A 22,159-nucleotide genomic window follows, 5' to 3' on the forward strand; every position below is an offset into this window, starting at 1 on the left:
CTCCCTTGCACAGTCTCTGTTGTCTCCCAGTCTCAGTGATTAATCGGGGGGTGAGGGCAAAAGGGGGAGCCCGGGCCCGCCCTCTACTCCGGGCTCCAGCCCAGGGACCCTAGTAGTATCAGCTATGGTAGCTGACCTTTTAGAAACATGACACGTACAATTCCCTGGGCTACTTCCCCACAGCAGCCCCCACTTCCTCAGGCTCCACTTCACCCTTACTTCAGGGCCTCCTTCCTTGTGCCTGATATGGTGTGTACAGCTCAGTCTCTCCAACAGCACAACTTCTTCCCACAGCTCCTGACATCAACACCCACCTGACTAACTGGGAGGCTTTTAACTAGTTTCAGCCAGTCCCTGATTGGCTTCAGGTGTCCCAATCAACCTGGTACCAGGGATTTGTTTAGCCTGGAGCTAATATAGCTATCTCCCACTACTTTTCTATAGCCATCTGGCCTTGCCCCGTCACAGTATATAAATACCCAGGAATCACAGCATCACCCTTGAGTCTTTGAGCATATGGAGAGAATCTTCAATCTTTGCAGAGAAGAGTTTGGACCCCTTGAATTGTAAATCTTCAACTGTGGATTGCTCTTCCCCAGAGAAGCCAGAAAGATGGAGCCATGAAACCCTTCTCACCACTCATTTTCCTGCTGTATCCACAGAGTCCAGAGCGACTTGGAAGGCTGTTCTAGATATTAGTTGACCCTCTGATACAAGTACTGTAAATTGTTCTTTTTTCTCATCAGAAATAAAAAGTCAACTAATTCAAAATATTGTGTAGTTATAATCATATTTAACCAGCAAGGCTTCATAGTTGGCTATCCGCAGGTGTAGTGTGGCTGTGGAATAAGCCTTGCAGCGGAAAAGGTAGAGCCTATTCCAGTCCTTATCATAACAACTGTATTCTTAGGTTGCTGTTGTCTGCCCCATTCATGGACTGAATCGACTACCAGAGAATTGGGTGCTGGATGGGAGAAGAGGAACTCTGTGCCCTTAACTGGCACATAATATTTTTTGTCAGACCTCTTGCATATTGGTGGAACCGTTGCAGGGGTCTGCCAAATGGACTTGACAGGTTACATTATCACATCGTTCATGCGAAGAGCGATTTTGGAAGAGGAGGATATGTTCAGAATGTCCACAAGTTTGTGCTGTGGCACCAGGACCTCTTCCAGAGAGATGTCTAGAAAACTCACCACCCTTTTAAATAGGTCCTGAAATTGTTTAAAATCATCCCCCATACTGGGGGGAGGAGGCATGACAGTGTCATCTGGGGAGGATAATGACAGGTGGGTAGGTGGTGTCCCTTCCTGGTCTGAGGATTCTTCTTCCTCTTCATCCCCTTCCCCTGCCGGTTCTGAGGGTGCTGTACTGAGGGGTAAAGGCGATTCCTGTGTTCTCAGTCTGGATGTGGTAGGCAGTCCTGTTGTGGGGGGGTATGTTGCCCACGGATTCCAGTACACACAATGGGGTGGAAAGGGCATCGCCGGGTCCCAGGATTTCTGGGATCAGTATAATATGCCCCCTGAGGGGGTCCCGTTTTGAGCGGCTCTCGGTGGGAAAGAGATTGTGGAGGAGAGACTATTTGCCCTTCCTTAGCCTCCCGCTCAAAAGAGGTGAAGCAGAGTGCGGTGGCAAGGCTTGTCTAGGTGGGGTCTGGGCTTCAGGCTCAGATGCTGGTCTGAGAGGCTTCCCGCCCCACACCCCAGCTGCCCATCCCACACCTGGGACTCTATGCCCGATTGCTGTTGCAGGCCTCGGCCCCTGGCCGAGGGTCCGCTCCCACCCCCAGTTGTGGCCCCAGCCTCGACCCTCTTACCTGCGTCCCCGCCCCACCTTCCCCGGAGCTGCTACTCTGCTCCTGGCTCCATGGGAGGGACAGACAGGGGTAAGGAGGGGCGTGAGGTACAAAGTTTGGGGACCACTGGTCTAAGAGGATTGTCTGTGACTCCACGGTAAGACTGTTACAATGATCCAGAAATTCACATTCGTTACTGGCTTGGTGAAATCTAATTACAGAACACACCATCAGTTTGGCGTGTCTGCCCTACTTTTGACAGGTTGCCCTGAGGTAGGCACTCACGGTCATGAGCCAGTCTAAACAGTATGACAGATGAGTCTTTTCCCTCCCTTGGATTTGGGCATCAGGAAGTAACAGAAGTAGAAGCTGTGACCCTGGTGTTTCGGTGGAACCCTTTCCACCACTCTCAAAGCCAGCAGAGTGGACTTGCTCGAGGAGCAGCAACTCCAGAGAGGAGTCCCTGAGGAGGGATGGAGACTAACTGGATAGCATAACCCCATCTGACCATGCTTAGGACCCAACTGTCAGTAATGACAGAGTCCTAAGCATTGTGAAAGCAGGCTAGCTTGTCACCAAAGGGGGGAGATGAGGAGCGGCAACTGGAACAGTGCTCTGGACCAAGGAGTCAAAATGGGCACTTGGAAGGCACCAGGGGAGAGGGTGTGGACTGGCCAAAACCCAACCACGACTACTTTCTCTGGTGGGACTACCTCTCTTTCTGGGATAGTCCCATTGCCTTGGAGGAGGGAAAGTCTGGCCCAACATACACTACGGAAGATACTGCTGCTTTTGGACTCTGTAGTGGCGCCCCCAAGGAGCCCTGGAGTTCCTGAAGGAGTGCAGCATCTTGTCAGCTGTGTTCGAGAACAGCTTTTGCCCTGGAAAGGCAAATCTTCAATGGCTTGCTGGACATCGGGGGCAATGCTCAAATTCTACAGCCAGGAAGCCCTCTTCATGGTGACTGCAGAGGCTATCACCCTGGCCAAGGTGTCCATGACATCAAGTGTGGACTGCAAGGACATCTTAGCCGCCAAGCAGCCCTCAGTGACAAATGCCAAAATTCCTCCACAAGGCCTCGGGCAGCTGTTCTGCAAACTTACAGTTGTCCAGTTAACAAAATCATACTTGGACGGCAAGGTTTGCTAGCTAGCAATTTGCATCTGTAAGGAGGAGATGTAAGTCTTCTTGCCCATAAGGTCCAATCATTTAGAGTCCCTAACCTCACGAGTGGACTGCTGTTCACCACAGTTACAACTAAGGAATCTGGAGAAGGATGGGAGTAAAACCCCTCAAATCCCTGCACAAGAACAAAACAGCACTTTTCCAGGCACTTAGCCACAGGCACTATTGAAGCCAGCGTGCTCCAGAGGGTCTTAGCCAGTTCAAGGAGTGCATTGATAGGGAGGGCAACATTCCCAGGAGAAGACAGCTGTAAAATGTCCATCAATTTGTGGGTGTTCTCTTGTAAGAGCTCCACTTGCATACCAAGTGAGGCAGAGGAACCTCAAGATCCCAGAGATAAGAGCAGAATGAGAATAGAGGGAGCAAATAGGAGGTCTGACTCATCCATCACCAGAACCAGGCACTGCCGTTGGAAACAGTATTGGTCCCAGAAGCAGTATCAGTCCTGAAGTGAACAGCAGTACCAGAGTGTCTGATGGTACCAATGTTGAGGACGGTGAAAGCTGCCACAGAAGCATTTGCAGTGCCAATTCCATCGGTGCCGAGGAGGTTCCCAGTACTGAGGTCCCCTGTACCAATCCTACTTCCACAACCTCTGGAACTGAAACACTGGGGTGTGGTCCAGATAGATCCCAGGATTCAGCAGCTTGTTCAATCAAAGGGGTTATAGCTGACGCAGCCCTGGCAAAATCCTGGAAACTAAGGAGAGGTTGGGACTGAAAGGCAGAGGAGGTCTGTAGCTGCCTGGTATGCCACCGACATGGAAGCAATCAGTACCAGCATCTCTCCCCGTCAGTACCGGACTCCTGGAGGCCAGAGCTGGCATCAACAGTGTAGGGTTTCTAACCTCCCTACTGCGTACCAGTTATTAGGAAGAGACAGGTAACAGTTATGAGGGATTAGATCATTAGAAACATAGATGGCTGGGTTTGCGATGACCAGGAGAACCGCATGGTCACTTGCCTGCCTGGTGAGAAAGTTGCGGATCTCTTGAGACATCTAGGTAGACTTATGTATTGTGCTGGAAAAGAGCAGGTGGTCATGGTACATGTAGGTACCAATGATGTAGGGAAGGATAGGAGAAGGGTTCTAGAGACCATATTTAGGCTGTTAAGTAAGAGATGGTAGTGTTCTCTGAAATGCTTCCAGTTCCACGCGCAGGGCCAGTTGGAAAGGCAGAACTGCAGGGTCTCAATGTGTAGATTAGATGATAGTATAGGGAGGAGGGGTTTAGATTTATTAGAAATTGGGGAAACTTTTGGGAAAGGGGGAGCCTATACAGAAAGGATGGTGATACTGACTGTCAAATGCTTAGGAAGATTAGAGGCTACAAAAATAAAAAACAATAATAATGGGGGATTTCAACTATCCCCATCTTGACTGGGTACATGTCACCTCAGGACGGGATGCAGAAATAAAGTCTGACACCTTCAATGATGGCTTCTTGGAGCAGCTAGTCCTGGAACCCACAAGAGGAGAGGTAATTCTTGATTTACTCCTAAGTGAAGCACAGGATCTGGTCCAAGAGGTGAATATAGCTGTATCGCTTGGTAATAACAGTGACCATAATGAAATTTAACATCCCTGTGGTGGGGAAAACACCACAGCAGCCCAACACTGTAGCATTTAATTTCAGAAAGGGGGACTACACAAAAATGAGCAATTTAAGAAGATATAGTGCCAAAAGTGAAATCCCTGCAAGCTGCATTGAAACTTTTCAAAGACACCATAATAGAGGCTCAACTTAAACGTATACCCCAAATTAAAAAAGGCAAGAGAACCAAAAAAGTGTGCCACTGTGGCTAAACAAACTAAAAGAAGCAGTGAAAGACAAAAAGACATCCTTTAAAAGGTGGAAGTTAAATCCTAGTGAGGAAAATAGAAAGGAGCATAAACTCTGGCAAATGAAGTGTAAAAATATAATTAAGAAAGTCAAAAAAGAACAGCGAGACAAAGACTCAGTAAGTACTAGCCCCATCTCAGAAAACATATTGGAATTGGAAAAGGTTCAGAAAAGGGCAACAAAAATAAGTAAGGGTATGGAATGGCTGCCATATGAGGAGAAATTAATAAGACTGGGACTTTTCAGCTTGGAAAAGAGATGACTAAGGTGGGGATATGATACAGGTCTATAAAATCATGACTGGTAAGGAGAAAGTAAATAAGGAAATGTTATTTACTCCTTCTCATAACACAAGAATGAAATTAATAGGCAGCACATTTAAAACAAACAAAAAGTATTTTTTCACACAACGCATAGTCAACCTGTGGAACTCCTTGCCAGACGATGTAGTGAAGGCCAAGACTACAACAGGGTTCAAAAAAGAATGAGATAAGTTCATGGGGACTGATCCATCAATAGCTATTAGCTAGTATGGGCAGGGATGGGGTCCCTAGTCTTCATTTGCCAGAAGCTGGGAATGGGCAACAGGAGATGGATCACTTGATGATTACTTGTTCTTTTCATTCCCTCTGGGGCCCCTGGCATTGGCCACTGTTGGAAGACAGGATATTGGGCTAGATGGACCTTTGATGTGACCCAGTATGGTCATTCTTATGTTACCAGGGAAATGTTACCAACTCCATGGGTGCTGCGGGGCTGCAGCACCCACAGGGAAAAATTAGCGGGTGCTCCGCACCCACCGGCAGCCAAGCTTCCCCCCACCCCCCGCACCACCTCCTCCTCCCCCGAGCCTGCTGCGTCCCCACTCCTCCCCTTCCCAACACACACACCACCACCCCCTGGCCACCTAACAGGTGTTTGGTGGTTCTTAGGACTTCCCAGGAGGGAGGGGGAGGAGTGTGGACACAGCACGCTCGGGAGAGGAGGCAGCAAAGGCGCGGGGCTGGGGCGGGGGTTGGCGGGGTCGAGCACCCATGGGGCAGAGGGGAAGTCTGCGCCTATACCAGCACCAGCTCAATGCCAATCCATGTATTTCCTGGGAGAGGCAGAAGAATCACCCCAAAACCTGGAGTGGTGTCAACTGGGCTCATGTGACCTTTTCCTTGGTAAAGTTGATGGGGAATGGCTCCTCTGGTTTGAGAGAGAGGTGCCTGCTCCAGAACATGAAGTGGCAGCACTCTCAGAACCTGAGGGCAATCTCCGACCTGATGATGGCCTCAGTTCCAAAGCCGACCACATGACCTATTCGAGCAGGTGCTGCTGCAGACTAAGGTCCCAAGTCACTGAGTCCGTTTCTTAAACCATCATCAGATCGTGCAACACAGGCTTCTTGTTACCCTTTAGGTCTCTAGATAGTGTGATCTTTTTAAGGGCCTTGACCTTTCTAATTTTGTCCCTACATGCTTACGTTTGTTTATATTCATCCTTCATAATTTGACCTAGTTTCCACTTTAGGGAGTCTACCTCCTGTCTGAGGATCCTCTCATGAGTTGGGTCCCTGAAGAGGGACAGGGAAGGGGGTTTTGTGGCAAGAATGAAAAGAAATTCTGCTGTGTAGCCTTGGCAACTCCAGGGGAGTCCCATCAAAATGATCTCTTGGCAGGAGGCTGGGATTGGGAAGAGGACAACGATGAGGCAGTTTGTCTGCTGTGCTGCACCCTCTAGTACAGGGGTGGGCAAACTACAGTGCGGGGACCACATCCGGCCCTTCAGATGTTTTAATCTGGCCCTCGAGCTCCAGCTGGGGAGCAAGGTCCGGGGCTTGCCCGGCTCCAGCCAGGAAGCAGGGTCAGCGGCTTGCCCTGTTCTGTGCGTGCTATGGCTCCACGCGGCTCCCGGAAGCAGCGGCATGTCCCCTCTCCGGCTCCGACATGTAGGGGCAGCCAGGGGGCTCCACACCCTTCCCCTGCCCCAAGCGACGCCCCCACAGCTCCCAGTGGCTGGGAATGAAGGCCAATTGGAGCTGCAGAGACGGTGCTTGTGGACGGTGCAGTGCGCAGAGCCACTTGGCCATGCCTACACATAGGAGCTGGAGTATGTGGGAGGGACATGCCGCTGCTTCCAGGAGCTGACTGAGGTAAGTGCCGCCCAGAGCTTGCACCCCAACCCCCTCCCGCACCCCAACCCCCTGCCCTGATCCCCCTTCCACCCTCGAAACCTCTCGGTCCCACCCTCCAAGCCTGGAACACCCTCCTGCATCCTCAACCCCTCATACAAAGCCCCACCCCAGAGCCCGCACCCCAGCCGGAGCCCTCACACCTCACCCCCACATCCCAAACCCCAATTTTGTGAGCATTCAGGGCCCGCCATACAATTTTCATACCCAGATGTGGCCCTCGAGCCAAAAAGTTTGCTCACCACTGCTCTAGTTCCTCCTGAGACCGTAAAAAGGCTGACATTCTGACAGTAAAAAGGCTCAGGAGCAGAATGCTGCTTATAAGGAGATGGTTTGGAGTACTTCCTCCAATAGGCTGGAGTATAAATATCCAAGGAGTGCAGAGATTGCACATGAGTCCTTAAGGGGTGCAGGCTCATCAATTTTTTTCATGAAAATTGTTGCCCTCAGAGGGGAGGTCCTCCACAGTATCTCGAACCTCCTTGGGAAACCCAGAGGAACAATGCTATGAAGCCCGCCTCATGACAACCACAGTTGACCTGGCGTATGAAACAGTGTCACAAGTGTTAATTGAAGCTTGAAGGGATGACCTAGCTATCAATTTACCTTTGTCGATGATGGCCTGAAATTGTTATTTGAGTTCCTGTCGAAGTTTTTTGATGAATGCAGACAATGTGCTGTAGTTAAAGTCATACTTAGAAATCAATATATGATATTTACAATGCAAAACTGAAGACTGGGAGAGGAAGAACTCTTTATTTCATCTAATCATTTGGTGTACTTTTCAGAGGGAACAGACCTAGGCTGGTGCAGTCTGTTACATTCAGCGATGGTCTGAACCATCAAAGAATCTGGGGCATGGTGTGAACACAAATATTCTGTCCCCTTACTTTTTCTCTGTCTTTTTTTTGGGGGGGGGGGGGGGGCGGGGGGGGGGGGGCGGGGAGCGGCGGGGAGAAGATAAGGTCACAAATAGCTAGGGTATGCCAGACCATCCTGGCTGGCTCCAGCATAGCTTTCCTCATTGGTCCCCGAGCATAGTAGTGTGCCCTGCTGGAGTGCAAGAGTGCCCAGGAGACTCTGGAATCCCTGCTGTGGCTAACCGCACACCTTGGAGAGGCAAAGGAGTTGCTGTCTCAACTTCTAGCTCACCAGATAAGTAAAAATATTCAATTCTGCCAGCTGAGCCATTGGTACGGTATGCCTTGCAATACAGTAATGGCATATGGTGCACTGATGATGTGGATATCTCCCCTAGAGACTACCAGTTCCAGGAGTATCCGTGACTCCGGGTCAGAGTACAGATCCAGGCCATAGTAAAAGATAATATACCAGGATCTAACAGTGGGGGACATGAAGGGCTTCTACCCCTTGATGAAGCAGATAGTGTCAATTTAGGTTGGGTGGTGAATGTTGGTGCCACCAAAACCTCCTTCCTCCTGCTGTGGCGCGGTACCTTTGGTGCAGTAGGCAATCGTTTCTCTCTCTCTATCGGTTTTGGGGCACTCTTGGACCTCAGTGCTGGTGGTTGGGATCTATGCACCCCATGAATTCCTGACACATCCACAATGGGACACAGAGTCTTATTAGATTTGGAAAGAACAGGGGATGCAGTCCTCTTCATAGAGGCCTCGGGAGGGGATTTCTCCCACTTCTTATGAGGGTATTTGTCCTTTCCCTCCTCCCATTGCAGGTTAGAGTATTTAGGCCTGGTTTCTGATGGTTCAGAGTTATGGAGAATCCAGGAGGAGGAGTGCTACTAAGTACATCTGGCCAGCATACACGGGAAGCAGACGACTCAGGTTTGGACTGGGCTCTCAACGACTGCTCCATCAGGTGTCTTTGGAACTGGAATTTTCAGTATTGCTGGGTTCAGGACGGAAAAGAATTACAAATATTGCATATGGAGGGAATGTGGGATTCTCCAAGCCAATATACAAATAAGTCATGGGGAATCACTCATCAGGAAGACAGGGGGCAGACCATGGAAGACTTGAACTGGGGATCTTAGACATACTAAGCAGGGGAGAATGGAAGGGGAAACTACTAAAACTATCCAGAAGGTAGAACTATTTACAGAAAAACCTGATTTGAAGCAGTAATTATAGTGAAGCTGCCAACACTTCAGGGTTTTCTCTCAGGTCATGAAATATAGAGAGGAATTGGAAAGGTAGACAGTCTGTGTCTACCTTTATGCCCTTGGTTTGGCACAATGAGGCGGCACAGGCATGGACCAATGAATGCCGCTAGTGAAAAATCTTCCAGTTTAGGCACATGGAGAGCGTGCACACCCACAGTGGAATACTCACAGGGACTAAGAATTAAAATATCCCTCAGCACTTTTTTTTGAAAGACCAGAAGAGAATCTCAGGATCCACTCCAAAATGCCCTAAGTAAAGCAGACTCTAAAGTTCATGGCTGTGAACAGCTATTGTTCATTTCAAAATCATTGCCATATTTGCTAAGACTCTCCACAATCAGTATCTAACTCAGTTTGCTTTGTAAAGCACACATTAGGAAAGTTACTATTTCATATTAATACGTGTAAGTATTCCAATTGTTTTTACATTTTCAAAAAGCACACGGCATGCAGTGCTATTTTACACTTTTTTTTACCTCATTTTTGATGAAATCAGCACTCATTCCAGTTTCTTTATCTTCAGCGGAAGGCAATATAACTGATTCCTCAGGAACAATTTGTGACCAACGCCCAGCCAGTGAAGTATTTTTAGGAGAGGATATATTTTTGCATTCTGTGCTCTCCCACAGAAAGACACACGCAGTAGGAGTAATGAGTAGCACCTTGTTCCCATCTCCTGAGACATACAGGTACAATCTCATGGAGCACTCTGGAAAAATGTGTCAGAAAAGTGACGGTTTTTCAGTGTCCACAGATTTGCATGAAGAGATTTTACTAAAAAAAGTTATGAGTACTAACTGAAATCAAACCAGTTTTTAAAAAATATTTTAAAGAACATTTAGTGAGTTTCATACAAGGAAGACACACACGAACAGCAAGCAGTGTTGTTAAACGTAACAGGGCATGGGTCTCTCTCCCTCCATGGTCCACTTCACCCAAGAGAGGTGATGGCTAGGAGCCAAAAACCCTAGGTTGGTGCCCTCAAAGAACCACAGAGGGAGAATACCGATGCAATTGTCCTAAAACTGTGACAATATGTACCAAGTGTAACTCTAGTGTATGTAAAAAGAAAAAGGAGTACTTGTGGCACCTTAGAGACTAACCAATTTATTTGAGCATGAGCTTTCGTGAGCTACAGCTCACTTCATGGGATGCATGTAGCTCACGAAAGCTCATGCTCAAATAAATTGGTTAGTCTCTAAGGTGCCACAAGTACTCCTTTTCTTTTTGCGAATACAGACTAACACGGCTGTTACTCTGAAACCTGTCTAGTGTATGTGAGGCACAAGTAAGAGAGGTGGTATAATTGAAACAATCTTTGTTGTTGAAGTAAGCCTCCAAAGACAAAGGAGGCAGCATACATTACATCTCAGTGTAAACTGCAGACACAAAAAGCTTCACAGTAGCATCAATCCATACAGTAATGTCCTGTGTAAACATGGGGCAAGAGAAAAACCTGTTTTAAAATTTCTTTTGGAATTGCTTTATCATGATTGGGCTACATTTGAGAGTCTTCATCTTGATTAGCATAATCTCGTCTTCACCCTTCTCCCTTCACTTATCACCCCTTCCAAAATCCATGCAACACACAGCTTTTAAGTCTACTTTGCCTCAAGTGACCATGTAAACCCGTCCACTGGCTACCCTCTTCTCCACCATCACAATGTCAACCTTATAGTGACGGTTCTAAAGGCTCTAAATTTCCATCTTCATAACTGTGGGTCCCTCCATTCTGCCACTGATGGCAGACCTGATGTCCCATTTATCTGCTTCCTCTATGACCATCTCTGCATTAACCTTCATGCCATAAGAACAGAATAATGGCCATACTGAGTCAGACCAATTGCTATCTAGCACAGTATTGTGTTTTCCAATATGCAGTACTTTGCATTTATTGACACTGAATTTCATCTGCCATTTTGTTGCCCAGTCATCGTTTAGTGAGATCCCTTTATAACTCTTTGCATGCAGCTTTGGACTTCATTATCTTGAGTAATTTTGTATCATCTGCTTTGCCACCTTACTGTTCACCCCTTTTTCCAGACTTTTTATTAATATGTTGAACAGCACTGCTCCCGATACAGATCCTTGCGGGATTACCTCATTATTTACCACTCTCCACTGTGAAAACTGGCCATATATTCTTATACGTTGTTTCCTATCTTTTAACCAGTTACTAGTCCATGAAAAAAAACTTTCCTTCTTATCTCATGATGCCTTACTTTGCTTAAGAACCTTTGGTGAGGAACCTTACCAAAGGCTTTCTGAAAGTCCAAATACACTATATCACCTTTGTCCATGTTTGTTGATCCCCTCAAAGAATTCTAACAGAGTGGTGAGGCATGATTTCCCTTTATAAAAGCCCGGTTGACTTTTTCCCAACGAATCAGGTTCATCTATGCATCTGATATTTCTGTTCTTTACTACAGTTTCAACCAATTTGCCTGGTACTGAAGTTAGGCTTACCAGTCTGCAAATTAGCAGGATCGCCTCTGGAGTCTTTTTCAAAAATCAGAGTTACATTAGCTATTCACCAGTCATTTGGTACAGAGGTTGATTTAAGTAATAAGTTAAGCACAGTTGTTAGTCTGGCAATTTCATATTTGAGTTCCTTCAGAACTCTTGGGTGAATATCACCTGGTCCTGGTGACTTATTACTGTTTAATTTATCTGTTTCTTCCAAAACCTCCTCTACCAACACCTCAGTCTGGAACCTAAAAAGAACAGCTGGAACCTTCATCTGCAGTGAAGACAGAAAAATAATTCATTTAGCTTCTCTGCAACAGCCCTGTCTTCCTTCAGTGATCCTTTTGCACCTCAACTGCCCACTGGCCCAGTTGATTGTTTAGCAGGCTGCCTGCTTCTGATGTACTTTAAAAAAAAAAATATTGATGTTAGTTTGTGTGTCTTTTGCTAGTTGCTCTTCAAATTCTCTTTTGGCCTGGCTAATTATACTTTTACACTTGATTTGCCAGAGTTTATGCAAACTTTTGTCCTCGGTAGGATTTGACTTCTAATTTTTAAAGGACGCCTTTTTGCCTCTAAGCACCTCTTTTACTCTGTTGTTTAGCCATGGTGGCATTTATTTTATTTTTTTTAATTAGGAATATACATTGAATTTGAGCCTCTATTATGGTGATTTTAAAAAGTTTCTGTGCAGCTTGCAGGCATGTCACCCTTATGACTGTTCCTTTTAATTTCCATTTAACTAGCTTCCTCATTTTTGTGTAGTTCCCCTTTTGAAGTTAAATGCTATTGTGGTAGGCTTCTTTGGCATTTATACCCCTACAAGAATGTTAAATTTAATTGTGTTATGGTCACTATTACCAAGCGGATCAGCTATATTTACCTGTTGGACCAGATCCTGTGTGCCACTTAGAACTAAATCAAGAACTGACTCTCCCCTTACGCAAGACTAGCTGCTCCAAGAAGCTATCATTAACGGTGTTTAGAAATTTTATCTCTGCATCCCATCCTGAGGTGACATATTCCCAGTCAATACGAGGATAGTTGAAATCCCTCATTACTGGGTTTTCTGTTTTTGTAGCCTCTCTAATCTCCTTACCTTTTCACAAAAGCCATCACCATCCTGATCAGGTGACTGGTTCTATGTTCCTACTGCTATACTCTTATTATTCAAGCATGGAATTTCTATCCATAGAGATTTTATGATACTGTTTAAGTCATTTAAGTTTTTTTTTTTACTATTTTTGACTCTATGCTTTCTTTCACATATTGTGCCATGCCCCAGCCAGCGTGACCTACTCTGTCATTCCTATATATTTTGTATTCTGGTATTACCATGTCCCATTAATTACCATCCTTCCATCAAATTTCTGAGATGCCAATTATATCAATATCCTCATTTAATACCAGGCATTCAAGTTCACCCATCTTTATATTTAGACTTCTTGGATTTGTACACAAGCACTTATAAAATTTGTCAATATTTAGTTGTCAACCTTCATGTGAAGGTAATTGAATGGTACTGTTTTTCCTTTGATTGTTTCTCTTCAGCTCTTACTTGTAACTTTATAGTAAAGAGGAGAGGATAGAAGTTGATAGAGTAGCCCCTTTAAGAAATCTTTCCCTAAGGGATGTGTCTTTCATAACCATGTGTTCCTCCACACCTGTCAGCTTTCCACCAACCCTTAGTTTAAAAACTCCGCTACAACCTTTTTAATTTTACATGCCACCCCCAATGCATGGAATGCCCTACCTGAACTGGTTCCTCACTATTTAAATTCCTCCTGAAGACCCACTTTTATGAGGACTAAGTCCTCTACTTCCCTATTTCACTTATCTCATGAATGAACTGCTCCTTTATATGGAAAGACAGGCTTGAATGCTGGGAGAGAGAGATGTAAGGATACTAGAATTGAAGCTAAAAACTGGGATGTGAGGAGGATGAGGTTGAACTGTGTACAGAGAATTTAATGTGTTTAACTTTTAAAAAACAACAAAGAAACAAACAACAATGCATTCTGTCAATTTTCTACTTGATCATCTTGCCTGAATGATAGTTTCCTCGGTATTTGGAAAGCTCCTACCACATTTTGCGTGCTATCAAAATCAAAGTCAACAACTTTATTTGTAAGTGTTATACAAAAATAAACCCCAATGACACCAAGAAATCTTTAATTTTAATTGAAGAAAGAATATTTCCCTCTCTCTTTTGCCTTTAAAGGAGAGAACTGGCTGAGAGACGGGGGAGTGGCTGCTACAGAGAGGTGAAGAGAAGAACTTTAAGATCTAGATCTCTTTGGAAAAGATGTTGCATTTTGTTAGAGAGCTGTTGGCTCAGGGATAGAACTATCTGTGTAACTAAGCCAACTTCAGCAGCAACATTGAGTCTTCTTGTCTGATCCCTGTTGTGAAGAGGTAGGGACAGCCAGAAAGCTGCTCCTGATGCAGACAGAAAAAGAGAGATAGCAGCCCCATCTCAGACTAAGATATGCCATCTGTCAAAGATCCTGTTGTCAGCAGAAGAGATACTGCACTGGCAGATCCCTTAGGTATATTGGCACAACATTACTGCTGGGAAGTGGAAGCCCTTCCTCATGGCCATCCATAGGATGGGGATGAATGGGGGAGATTCCAAAGGGGCATTTCACGGGGACAGGAGATCAAGTGGTGGGTACAATGGAAGCACAGATGTCTCCCTTACTACCTTACCTTGACCTTTACCATTACCCCCATGGTTGCCTCTCAGTTCACCCACAATTCCTCAAAATGGGCACTTTTCTTCAAGTTCACCCTTCAGGATGCAGTCCCCTGGAAACACTTATTACATTTGTCATGGTTACAGGGCTAGAGGCAACTCTGTCCCCTTTTCTGGTCTCACTGAATGCACAACCTCAGATGTTAAGGCTCATGTCTTCACCTCTCCTAGGGTGGAATCCCACAATTCGTCCACTCTTAAATCAGGCCTTGGGCTGTGTATCAACCTTCATTATTCAGCAAGTCTCCCCTTCTGGAGCATGTGACCAGTGGTTAACACAGGTGACTAGACAGCTCTCTAAAACCAAAGTGTTGTTTAATTTTAACAGCAGGAACAAAGCACTTTAAAACATTAAAGGATCTATATGCACATCTATCTTACCCTCATCCCCACCATCCAACCATCAAAAAAAAAAAATTATTCTGTTTAAGACAGAATCTGAAGAGTTTGGAAATCCAAAATGTAATTAACATTTCTGTTAATAAAAAATTAAGGTTTGCTAAGGGTTAGCTTGGCATACCCAAAATACTAATTAGATTTACAACTCTCTCTTCTGCCAAATAAAAGTTGTCATTATTTATTAAATAAAATTTAATCATCAAGAGGAAGATCTTTCTTGTCAACATTTGTTTTCTATTTTTAATTGTAATAAAAAAGACAAATTGGAGAGTCCTACCTTGTGCTGCTGTAACCACCTTACTAGATTCTTCAACTGCTGGTACAATTTTCAGATAGTCCTGGTCTTTATTCCAAAGAAATAGTTCTCCTGTTGTAAGTATTCCTGCCAACCAAGCACCTGTTTTCATAGGGGAAAGACTTCTTAAATTGTTTTACTATAAAGTATTTAAAATTATCTTCCCCCATTTTGTCCCCAATCCTTCAAGTGTCTCTGAACTAGCAGATCCTGTGCTTGTGTGGAGACAGCTACAGTATCAGAGCCTTTTACAGTACTGTATGTTTCCAAATTGTTGCAATCTTAAATGAAAACAAAAATTTGAATTGGAACTTGAGAAAATACTTAACCATTTCTTGATGTTGCTAAGACGACAACATTTTTCAACAGTGATTGAAGTCGAGGAATTTTCTTTTTTGTCTTTCCTGATAACAGGTTAATTTCACTTATACATTTATCATCTAAAAGAAAAATAGCTTCTTTTTCCTGTTAAAAGGAAAAAGGAATATTTCAGTTTTCAAAAATACTTATTTTCTATTTTTGCCTGAAAATTGATGCAGATATAGATAACTGTGTTAAGACCAGAAAAGGGGGGGGGGGGGGGGGGGGGGGGAGACTTTATCAAGTAAATGCAAAAGGCTAAAATGAAATTCACAGTTAAGCATTCAAAAATCACGTAGTGCTGAAACTGAAACTTTAACTCTGCCTTTTTGCACATATCCATTACAATACAGGGCCAAATTCAGCACTCACTCGCTTATGCCAGGGTTGAATTTGGCCCACCATTTTTAATTAGCCTGATCCCACAATCCTTATTCCCACTTACCTGAATAAGACTATGTGCCTAAAAAATGCAGGATTAGGCCCTAAAGATCTGATCCTATGTCTCTGAATTCAATGGGAGTTTTGCCATATCGCTCAATCGAAGAAGAATCAGGCCCTAAACGATTACATACTATCTCTCAAATTTCAGAGTAGCAGCTGTGTTAGTCTGTATTCGCAAAAAGAAAAGGAGTACTTGTGGCACCTTAGAGACTAACAAATTTACCTGAGCATAAGCTTTCGTGAGCTACAGCTCACTTCAAATGAAAGAAAGAAAAATTCTACTATATTAGATAACATTTGAACATATGTGTAAAAACTGTATTGTAATGTATATATGCAAGAAAGGAGAGCTAAGGCTATATGTTTAACTTTGCGTACAGCATTTCCTGGCTACTAAATGCTTAACTATGCAATATTGATACTGCTTTAACTTAGTTTTTTACATAATTTCATAAGTTGTTTTAAAAGAAAAGGATACAGTAAACTTGTGCCCATCAAAAAAAAGTCATTAATAAACTGCGTATTTGTTGTACAGGTGCTAGCTGGCTAAAAGGCAGTAGTGTCTGTCACTATAGCAGGTTAAGTATACATTCCCATATCTGTGCACGTATATACTTTTATAAATGTATAACTAAAGAAATCTTTAAAGTAAAATAAGCAACTTCCACTCCTGGCTCCAGGCCCTTGCTATCCCCTATTGCACATTATTACAAAAATGTCAGATACTGAACATAGGTCAGAATAGTTGAGTTCTGTTATGGTTGTCCCAGGGGAGGAATAAAATCTCAAACACTGTATATTTTTCAGTGCATATAACCAAACACCACTAATAGGAATTATTATAATTAAAAAATTATATGAACTCTTGTGAAGCATACAGCTATCAAAAGATGTTCTCCATCAGGTATTGTGAGCAATACTGAAACTTTGGAATGAAGTCAAAATGGCAGCAATAAATCCAGTGATTTGTCTTGGTGCTTCCTAACTTAATAACCAGTATGGCACTTTTAAACCATTCCCTGAGTTTTTTGTAAACTGAGCTGCTAAATAACTGCCACAATCAAAACTATGTTTAATGTACACTTAGGTTTAAATAAAAATCTACAGACTCTCACCTGTCCCAGCCAGGAGATTCGAGGCCAAGGTTTCCTATGTTTGATACACATAGAGACTAAAACATCTAACTTAATCTCCATGCTTATTAGCACTCCCAGTAATCACAACAGTTTAAAAAAAGACTGGAGGGTTGTCTGCAAACATACCTGTAAAAGATTGAAAAAAATATGTTGGTTTTCATTTTAGTTTTTGAAAGATATAAATTCAGAACACAATTTTTAATTTCCACATACTACATAAACACAAACATAATTCCCAAGCATTTTTATTATCAAAATAAACTTGAATTGTGGATTATTTGCATTTGTGAAATACATTTTAACTTTTGGGTTCATTTTATAGTATTAACATGTGACATGGTTTTTGGTTGACAAAGTATATAATCAATGTAGGCTAAATATGCTTAGCTAAACCTTGGCTGTTCTAGCCCTATGTTTAAATACCAAGCAACATTAGTACGTTTCAGCACAGAACTCATCTGTACCAGAATTACCATGATAGTACAATACGATTGCTTAAACTCTATGACATTTTATGGTTCCACATAATACACATTGAACTGAAGCAATCTAACTAATGTAAAGAAATGAACGCAGCACATGTAAGTAAAGGTGGAAGCTGTGAAGAAAGGCATATAGATAGGTAAACAATATCATGATAAGCAACAGCACTGTATAAAACTAAACATCATAGGAGTGAATCCAAACAACTCAATCATAGATGTCTGCTTCTCAGTACAAATGCACCTCTAGCACAGTTAATTATTAACAGGACCCTACCAAATTCAAGGTCCATTTTGGTCAATTTCCCAGTCATAGGATTTTTTTTAAATAGTCAGTTTCACAGTTTTAGATGTTTACATGTGAAATTTCACAGTCTTGTAACCATCGGGGTCCTGACCAAATGGGGGCCAGGGAATTGCCACCCTTACTTCTGTGTTGCTGGTCGCAGGGGTACTGCCTTCAGAGCTGGGCAGCCAGAGAGCAGTGACTGCTGGCCAGGCACCAAGCTCTAAAGCCAGCGCCAGCACAGAAGTGAGGGTCGCAGGGTCTGGGCCGGGGGAGGGTGTTTAGCATACCTGCAGGCTTTCCCAGCAGCCTCCCGCCTGGGTCAGGACCTGACAGCTGGAGCTGCAGCCTCCCACTTGGGTTTGGAGTGTCCTGGCCAGCAGCAGTGCAGCTTCCTGCAGCTGAGGGAGGTTCCAAGAAATGGGTCTGACCCAGCTCTGGGAGAAGCCCCTGCAAGGGAAGAGCAAGTCCCGTCCCTCCCCAGGCTGTGCCGGGACTAGCAGATGGTACCCAGCCCATGATAGGAATCCCTAGCTAGGGCACCCCCACCCCAGTCAGATTTCATAGGGGAGATCAAATTTCATGGTCTGTGACAGTTTTCACAGCCATGAATTTGGTAGGTCCCTAATTATTCATCTAGCAAAGTATCCAGAGTGAGGCACACCACATTCCACAATGTAGCCTCACCTTTAATACAGTGACATGACCCTCTGAAACAACATATCCCACTATATAATGCTTTGATCTGTATTACCAAGGGAGCTGCTCAGATGTAGTATTACATGCAGAAGCCTATCTTTCTATAGGCTTCTCACATCAAGACAATATGTCTGTGTGGGGCCAGATCTCCAATCAATAATTAGTTGTATCTTTATCCCCCTCTAATAGCTACAGCTAATGGAGTTATTCTTCTAGCTCAAGCAGTACAGAATTATGGTTTGAGCACTAAAGGCCCCAAAATCAAACTCTGAGAATGATTCAAATGGAGAATTCAAATGATTCAAAAATCTGAGAATGATCCATTAAAACAGTGGCACATCAATATGGGGCTTGAACTCCAACAGAACTCAGAGGCCTTGGATGAGCATCTTCAGACAAGGGAAATATGTAACTCACACCAACAGAGCGCAAGTCTTTGTTGATAGTTTAACATAAGAAGATAAGTGTTTACTACAGTTGACAGCTAGCTGAATCAGTACTGGATATAGTTTGAAACAATATACTGGATGCTGGGACCCCATGTCTTTATTCTGTCATATTGAACGTGTGTTTGTATGCTTTGAGATGTCGCACACTGGGACCTATCGTGTGCTGATGAACTGTATTTCTCTCCTGCCTTCGGTATAAGATAGCACACTATATACCAGAACACATCAAGCAAGGGCCTCCTCCGTTCAAGACAGCACATCACACCATAATACTCAGGGTCTCTGCACTGCTACGTTGATACAAAAATTATTGGGTGGGGTTCTTTGGCCTCTGTTACATTGGTCATGCTAGATGATCAGCATGGTCCCTTCTTGCTTTAAAAATCTATGCACTGAAGAGCATGCACATGACTTAAATCAAGGTGGTGTAGAATATATATGAGAGTAAAGAAATAGAGTTAGTTTAAGTTTGGTTAGGAAATATAAGTATTGTAAAGGAAGGCATTCAGAATAATGAGCTATAAGCCCAGAAGGAATGAAGTAGGGAGGATGCCTGGTTCAAAGAGTAACTAATGACAAAGGGAAGTTTCTAAAAAGAAGACCTATGACCAATAGGGGTGACTGCAGATGGTTTTAAATAAGACAAAGACTCTGTCTTAGAAGCAGCCAACATGGACTTTCCCAGCCCACATATCAGTGTTACCTCACAATTGGGACATACGCAACAGAAAAACTGTTGGTCTGCAAGAAGGATGGGAAGAGTTAAGAGGAAAGACCTTGGTGAAAAAGGAGATGGTAAATTTTATCTGGATTAAGACCAGAAATAAAGGCTAACTGCCCAAATTGGTATTTAGCTTGTTATTAATTGGGAATGTCTTCATTGATTTGTTGAGGGTACAAAAAAGTATGAATTTAGAGTTCTTTGCCAGACTATCTGATCATGCTTGAGCATACCAGGATGAGACAGTTTGGCTAGGTTCAGCCTATTTGTAATATATTAATCACATGCTTATGAATATTTTGTTACTGTATTGCAGTGATGGCCAAACTTTTCCTGTCATGCTCCCCCTTACGATTAATGGAATCTGTCCATGCCCCCTGCCCGCATAGTTGACTCAGCAAAGAAGCTTGGGCTGAAAGCAGAGCTGGGGACAGAACTGGAGATGGGGAATGAGCTGGGGTTAAACATAGAGCTGGCCTAGGGGCAGAGAGGGAATGAAGGCAAAAATGGGCTGGAGGCGGGGTAGAGCTGTCGCTGGGGCCAGAGCTGGGCTGGTCACGGAGCCAGGGGTGAAGTGCAGCTGGGGCTGGGCTAAGGGCAGAGCTGGGCTGTTAGTGCTCCCTCCCCGCCCTCCTCAGGGGCTGGCCCAGGCCCTGCCGTGCACCCCCCACCCCAAAGGAGGCATGCCCCACAGTTTGTGAACTACTGTGGTATTGGATATAGTAACTGCTCAGCCTTTAGGATTTTAAAGCTATTGTATAAAATACCATTTGGCCCTTGGATTTAAAGGAATGTATGCGTAAATTAATGTTTGATGGTCTCCAATATTAATATTTATAATTCTAATTATTAATAATTCCAACAAATGGTGAATTATGTTCTAAGTCCCATTACCTCAATACTCTCATACTAAAGGCAGAAGAGGATACACTGTTCAAGGTAGCACCCCACATACTACATCAAGGATAAGGACACGACACAAACTGGGTCAAGCTACCTTTGCATTGGTGCAGATCACACCTACCTCCATGTTGAAGTAGAGAAAGGGTATGTTATATGCCAGGCCCTGTTGCCTCAACCTCAAAAGCATTGGGGGAAAGGATCTGTCGCATGCTGGCACTGTTACCTCCGTGCTAAAGGGGGTGTTGAATATGAGGGGATGCAAGGTCCCGTCCCTCCCGGCACTGAGGGCCCCTCACCCAACTCACTCGCCTCGCGATGTGCCTCAGAGACGCGGGCGCAGCGCGCGGAGACGTCCCGTGGTCCCGGAGCGGTAACGGCCGCGGGGCCCATGGGGCGGGCTGTCTGGGCCCTGGGAGCACAGAGCGAACCGGCCCCCCTCGGCCCGTCACCACGGAACGAGCAGAGGCTGCCCGCCCCACACTCACCGCGCTTCTGCCCAGCACAGCGGCTGCCCTACGGGCCCGGCTACAGCGGCGTCCGCCCAATTGCCGGCTGCGCCCAGCGCGAGAGCTGAGTGGACTGGAGTGCGCAGCTGCGGGCGCGCGGGGCGGGGAATGAGCAGCGGGGCGAGTGGCTCCCTCCGAACCCCTCCTTTGGCTTTGGCGCGCGTTGGGTCCCGTCAGAGCAGCCCGGCCGAGGCTGCTGCCCCCCACAACCCGAAGCTGGATGCGCTTCCTCAGGGGGCTGTGCTGAGAAATCGGGGCCCGCCGAGGACTAGTACGAGCGGCTCATGTCCGCGGCGCCCACGCCCCAGCGTCCTTCCCCTCAGCTGAACGTTAAACAGCCATCTAAACAGACGCGCCACACAACTGCTAGCTCCTCAAATATAAACCTTGCAGCAGCCCCTCCCCTACCTTTTCATCGATTGACTTTGGGTGGTGCAGAGCTGCTGGAACAATGCATACGGGGGGGGGGGGGGTGTTGAGAGCTATTATATTGAACAAAACTGTAAACCATGGATAAGATGGAAACTACTTCAAATCAGGAGGTTCTGCTGCACCCCGAGCACCTCTAATTCCAGCATCGATGGGCTGGTGTATTTGCAACAGCAGACTTGTTTTACCCTAGCCTGTCGGCAAGCGTTTTGGTCTGAGTCTGAAGGAGAAGGTTTGAAAGAAAAAACATTCAACCAGTTGTTTTCAAGTTTTGGTTACAAGCTATATTTTTGAAGTTATAATCAATAGTATAACAGGATAATATCTAACAATGTAGAAAGCTACCCACAATCTGCATTTTCCTTTTTGTATAATGTCTCAGCTACAGATGATTAAATATTATGACATACTATAGTTTAGATAAGAGAAGGAAACTCATATGCAGCATATTGGAGTTGCAGCGAGCAAGGGATGTGAAGGGTAACAAGAAGGATTTCTACAGGTATGTTAGCAACAAGAAGAAGGTCAGGGAAAGTGTGGGACCCTTACTGAATGGGGGAGGCAACGTAGTGACAGATGATGTGGAAAAAGCTGAAGTACTCAATGCTTTTTTTTGCCTCCGGTCTTCACAGATAAGGTCAACTCCCAGACTGCTGCAGCACAGTATAGGGAGGAGGTGAGCAGCCC

At 44.8% G+C, this 22,159-nt stretch overlaps 1 protein-coding gene across 12 annotated transcripts in view; it reads right to left on the bottom strand.

Moving 5' to 3' along the window:
- Positions 1–21,397, bottom strand: part of CPLANE1 (ciliogenesis and planar polarity effector 1) — a 182,774-nt gene extending 161,377 nt beyond the window's left edge. For 11 of the 12 annotated variants that reach the window (XR_006290914.1, XM_043546685.1, XM_043546687.1 and 8 more), the window contains exons 1-5: positions 21,023–21,385; positions 16,977–17,123; positions 15,387–15,522; positions 15,040–15,159; positions 9,619–9,851 (exon numbers count right to left, since the gene is read on the bottom strand). Coding sequence is in view for 11 of the 12 variants with exons in the window: in XM_043546685.1 (XP_043402620.1) it covers positions 9,619–9,851; positions 15,040–15,159; positions 15,387–15,522; positions 16,977–17,057 (570 nt within the window). In the remaining variant the exon portion in view is untranslated. Of the gene's footprint in view, positions 1–9,618; positions 9,852–15,039; positions 15,160–15,386; positions 15,523–16,976; positions 17,124–21,022 lie in introns of all 12 variants that reach the window. The other variant, XM_043546680.1, reaches the window with a different exon arrangement.
- Positions 21,398–22,159: the final 762 nt, after the last annotated feature.

Source organism: Chelonia mydas, chromosome 5 (assembly GCF_015237465.2).
Source record: "Chelonia mydas isolate rCheMyd1 chromosome 5, rCheMyd1.pri.v2, whole genome shotgun sequence".
Classification (NCBI taxonomy): domain Eukaryota; kingdom Metazoa; phylum Chordata; order Testudines; family Cheloniidae; genus Chelonia; species Chelonia mydas.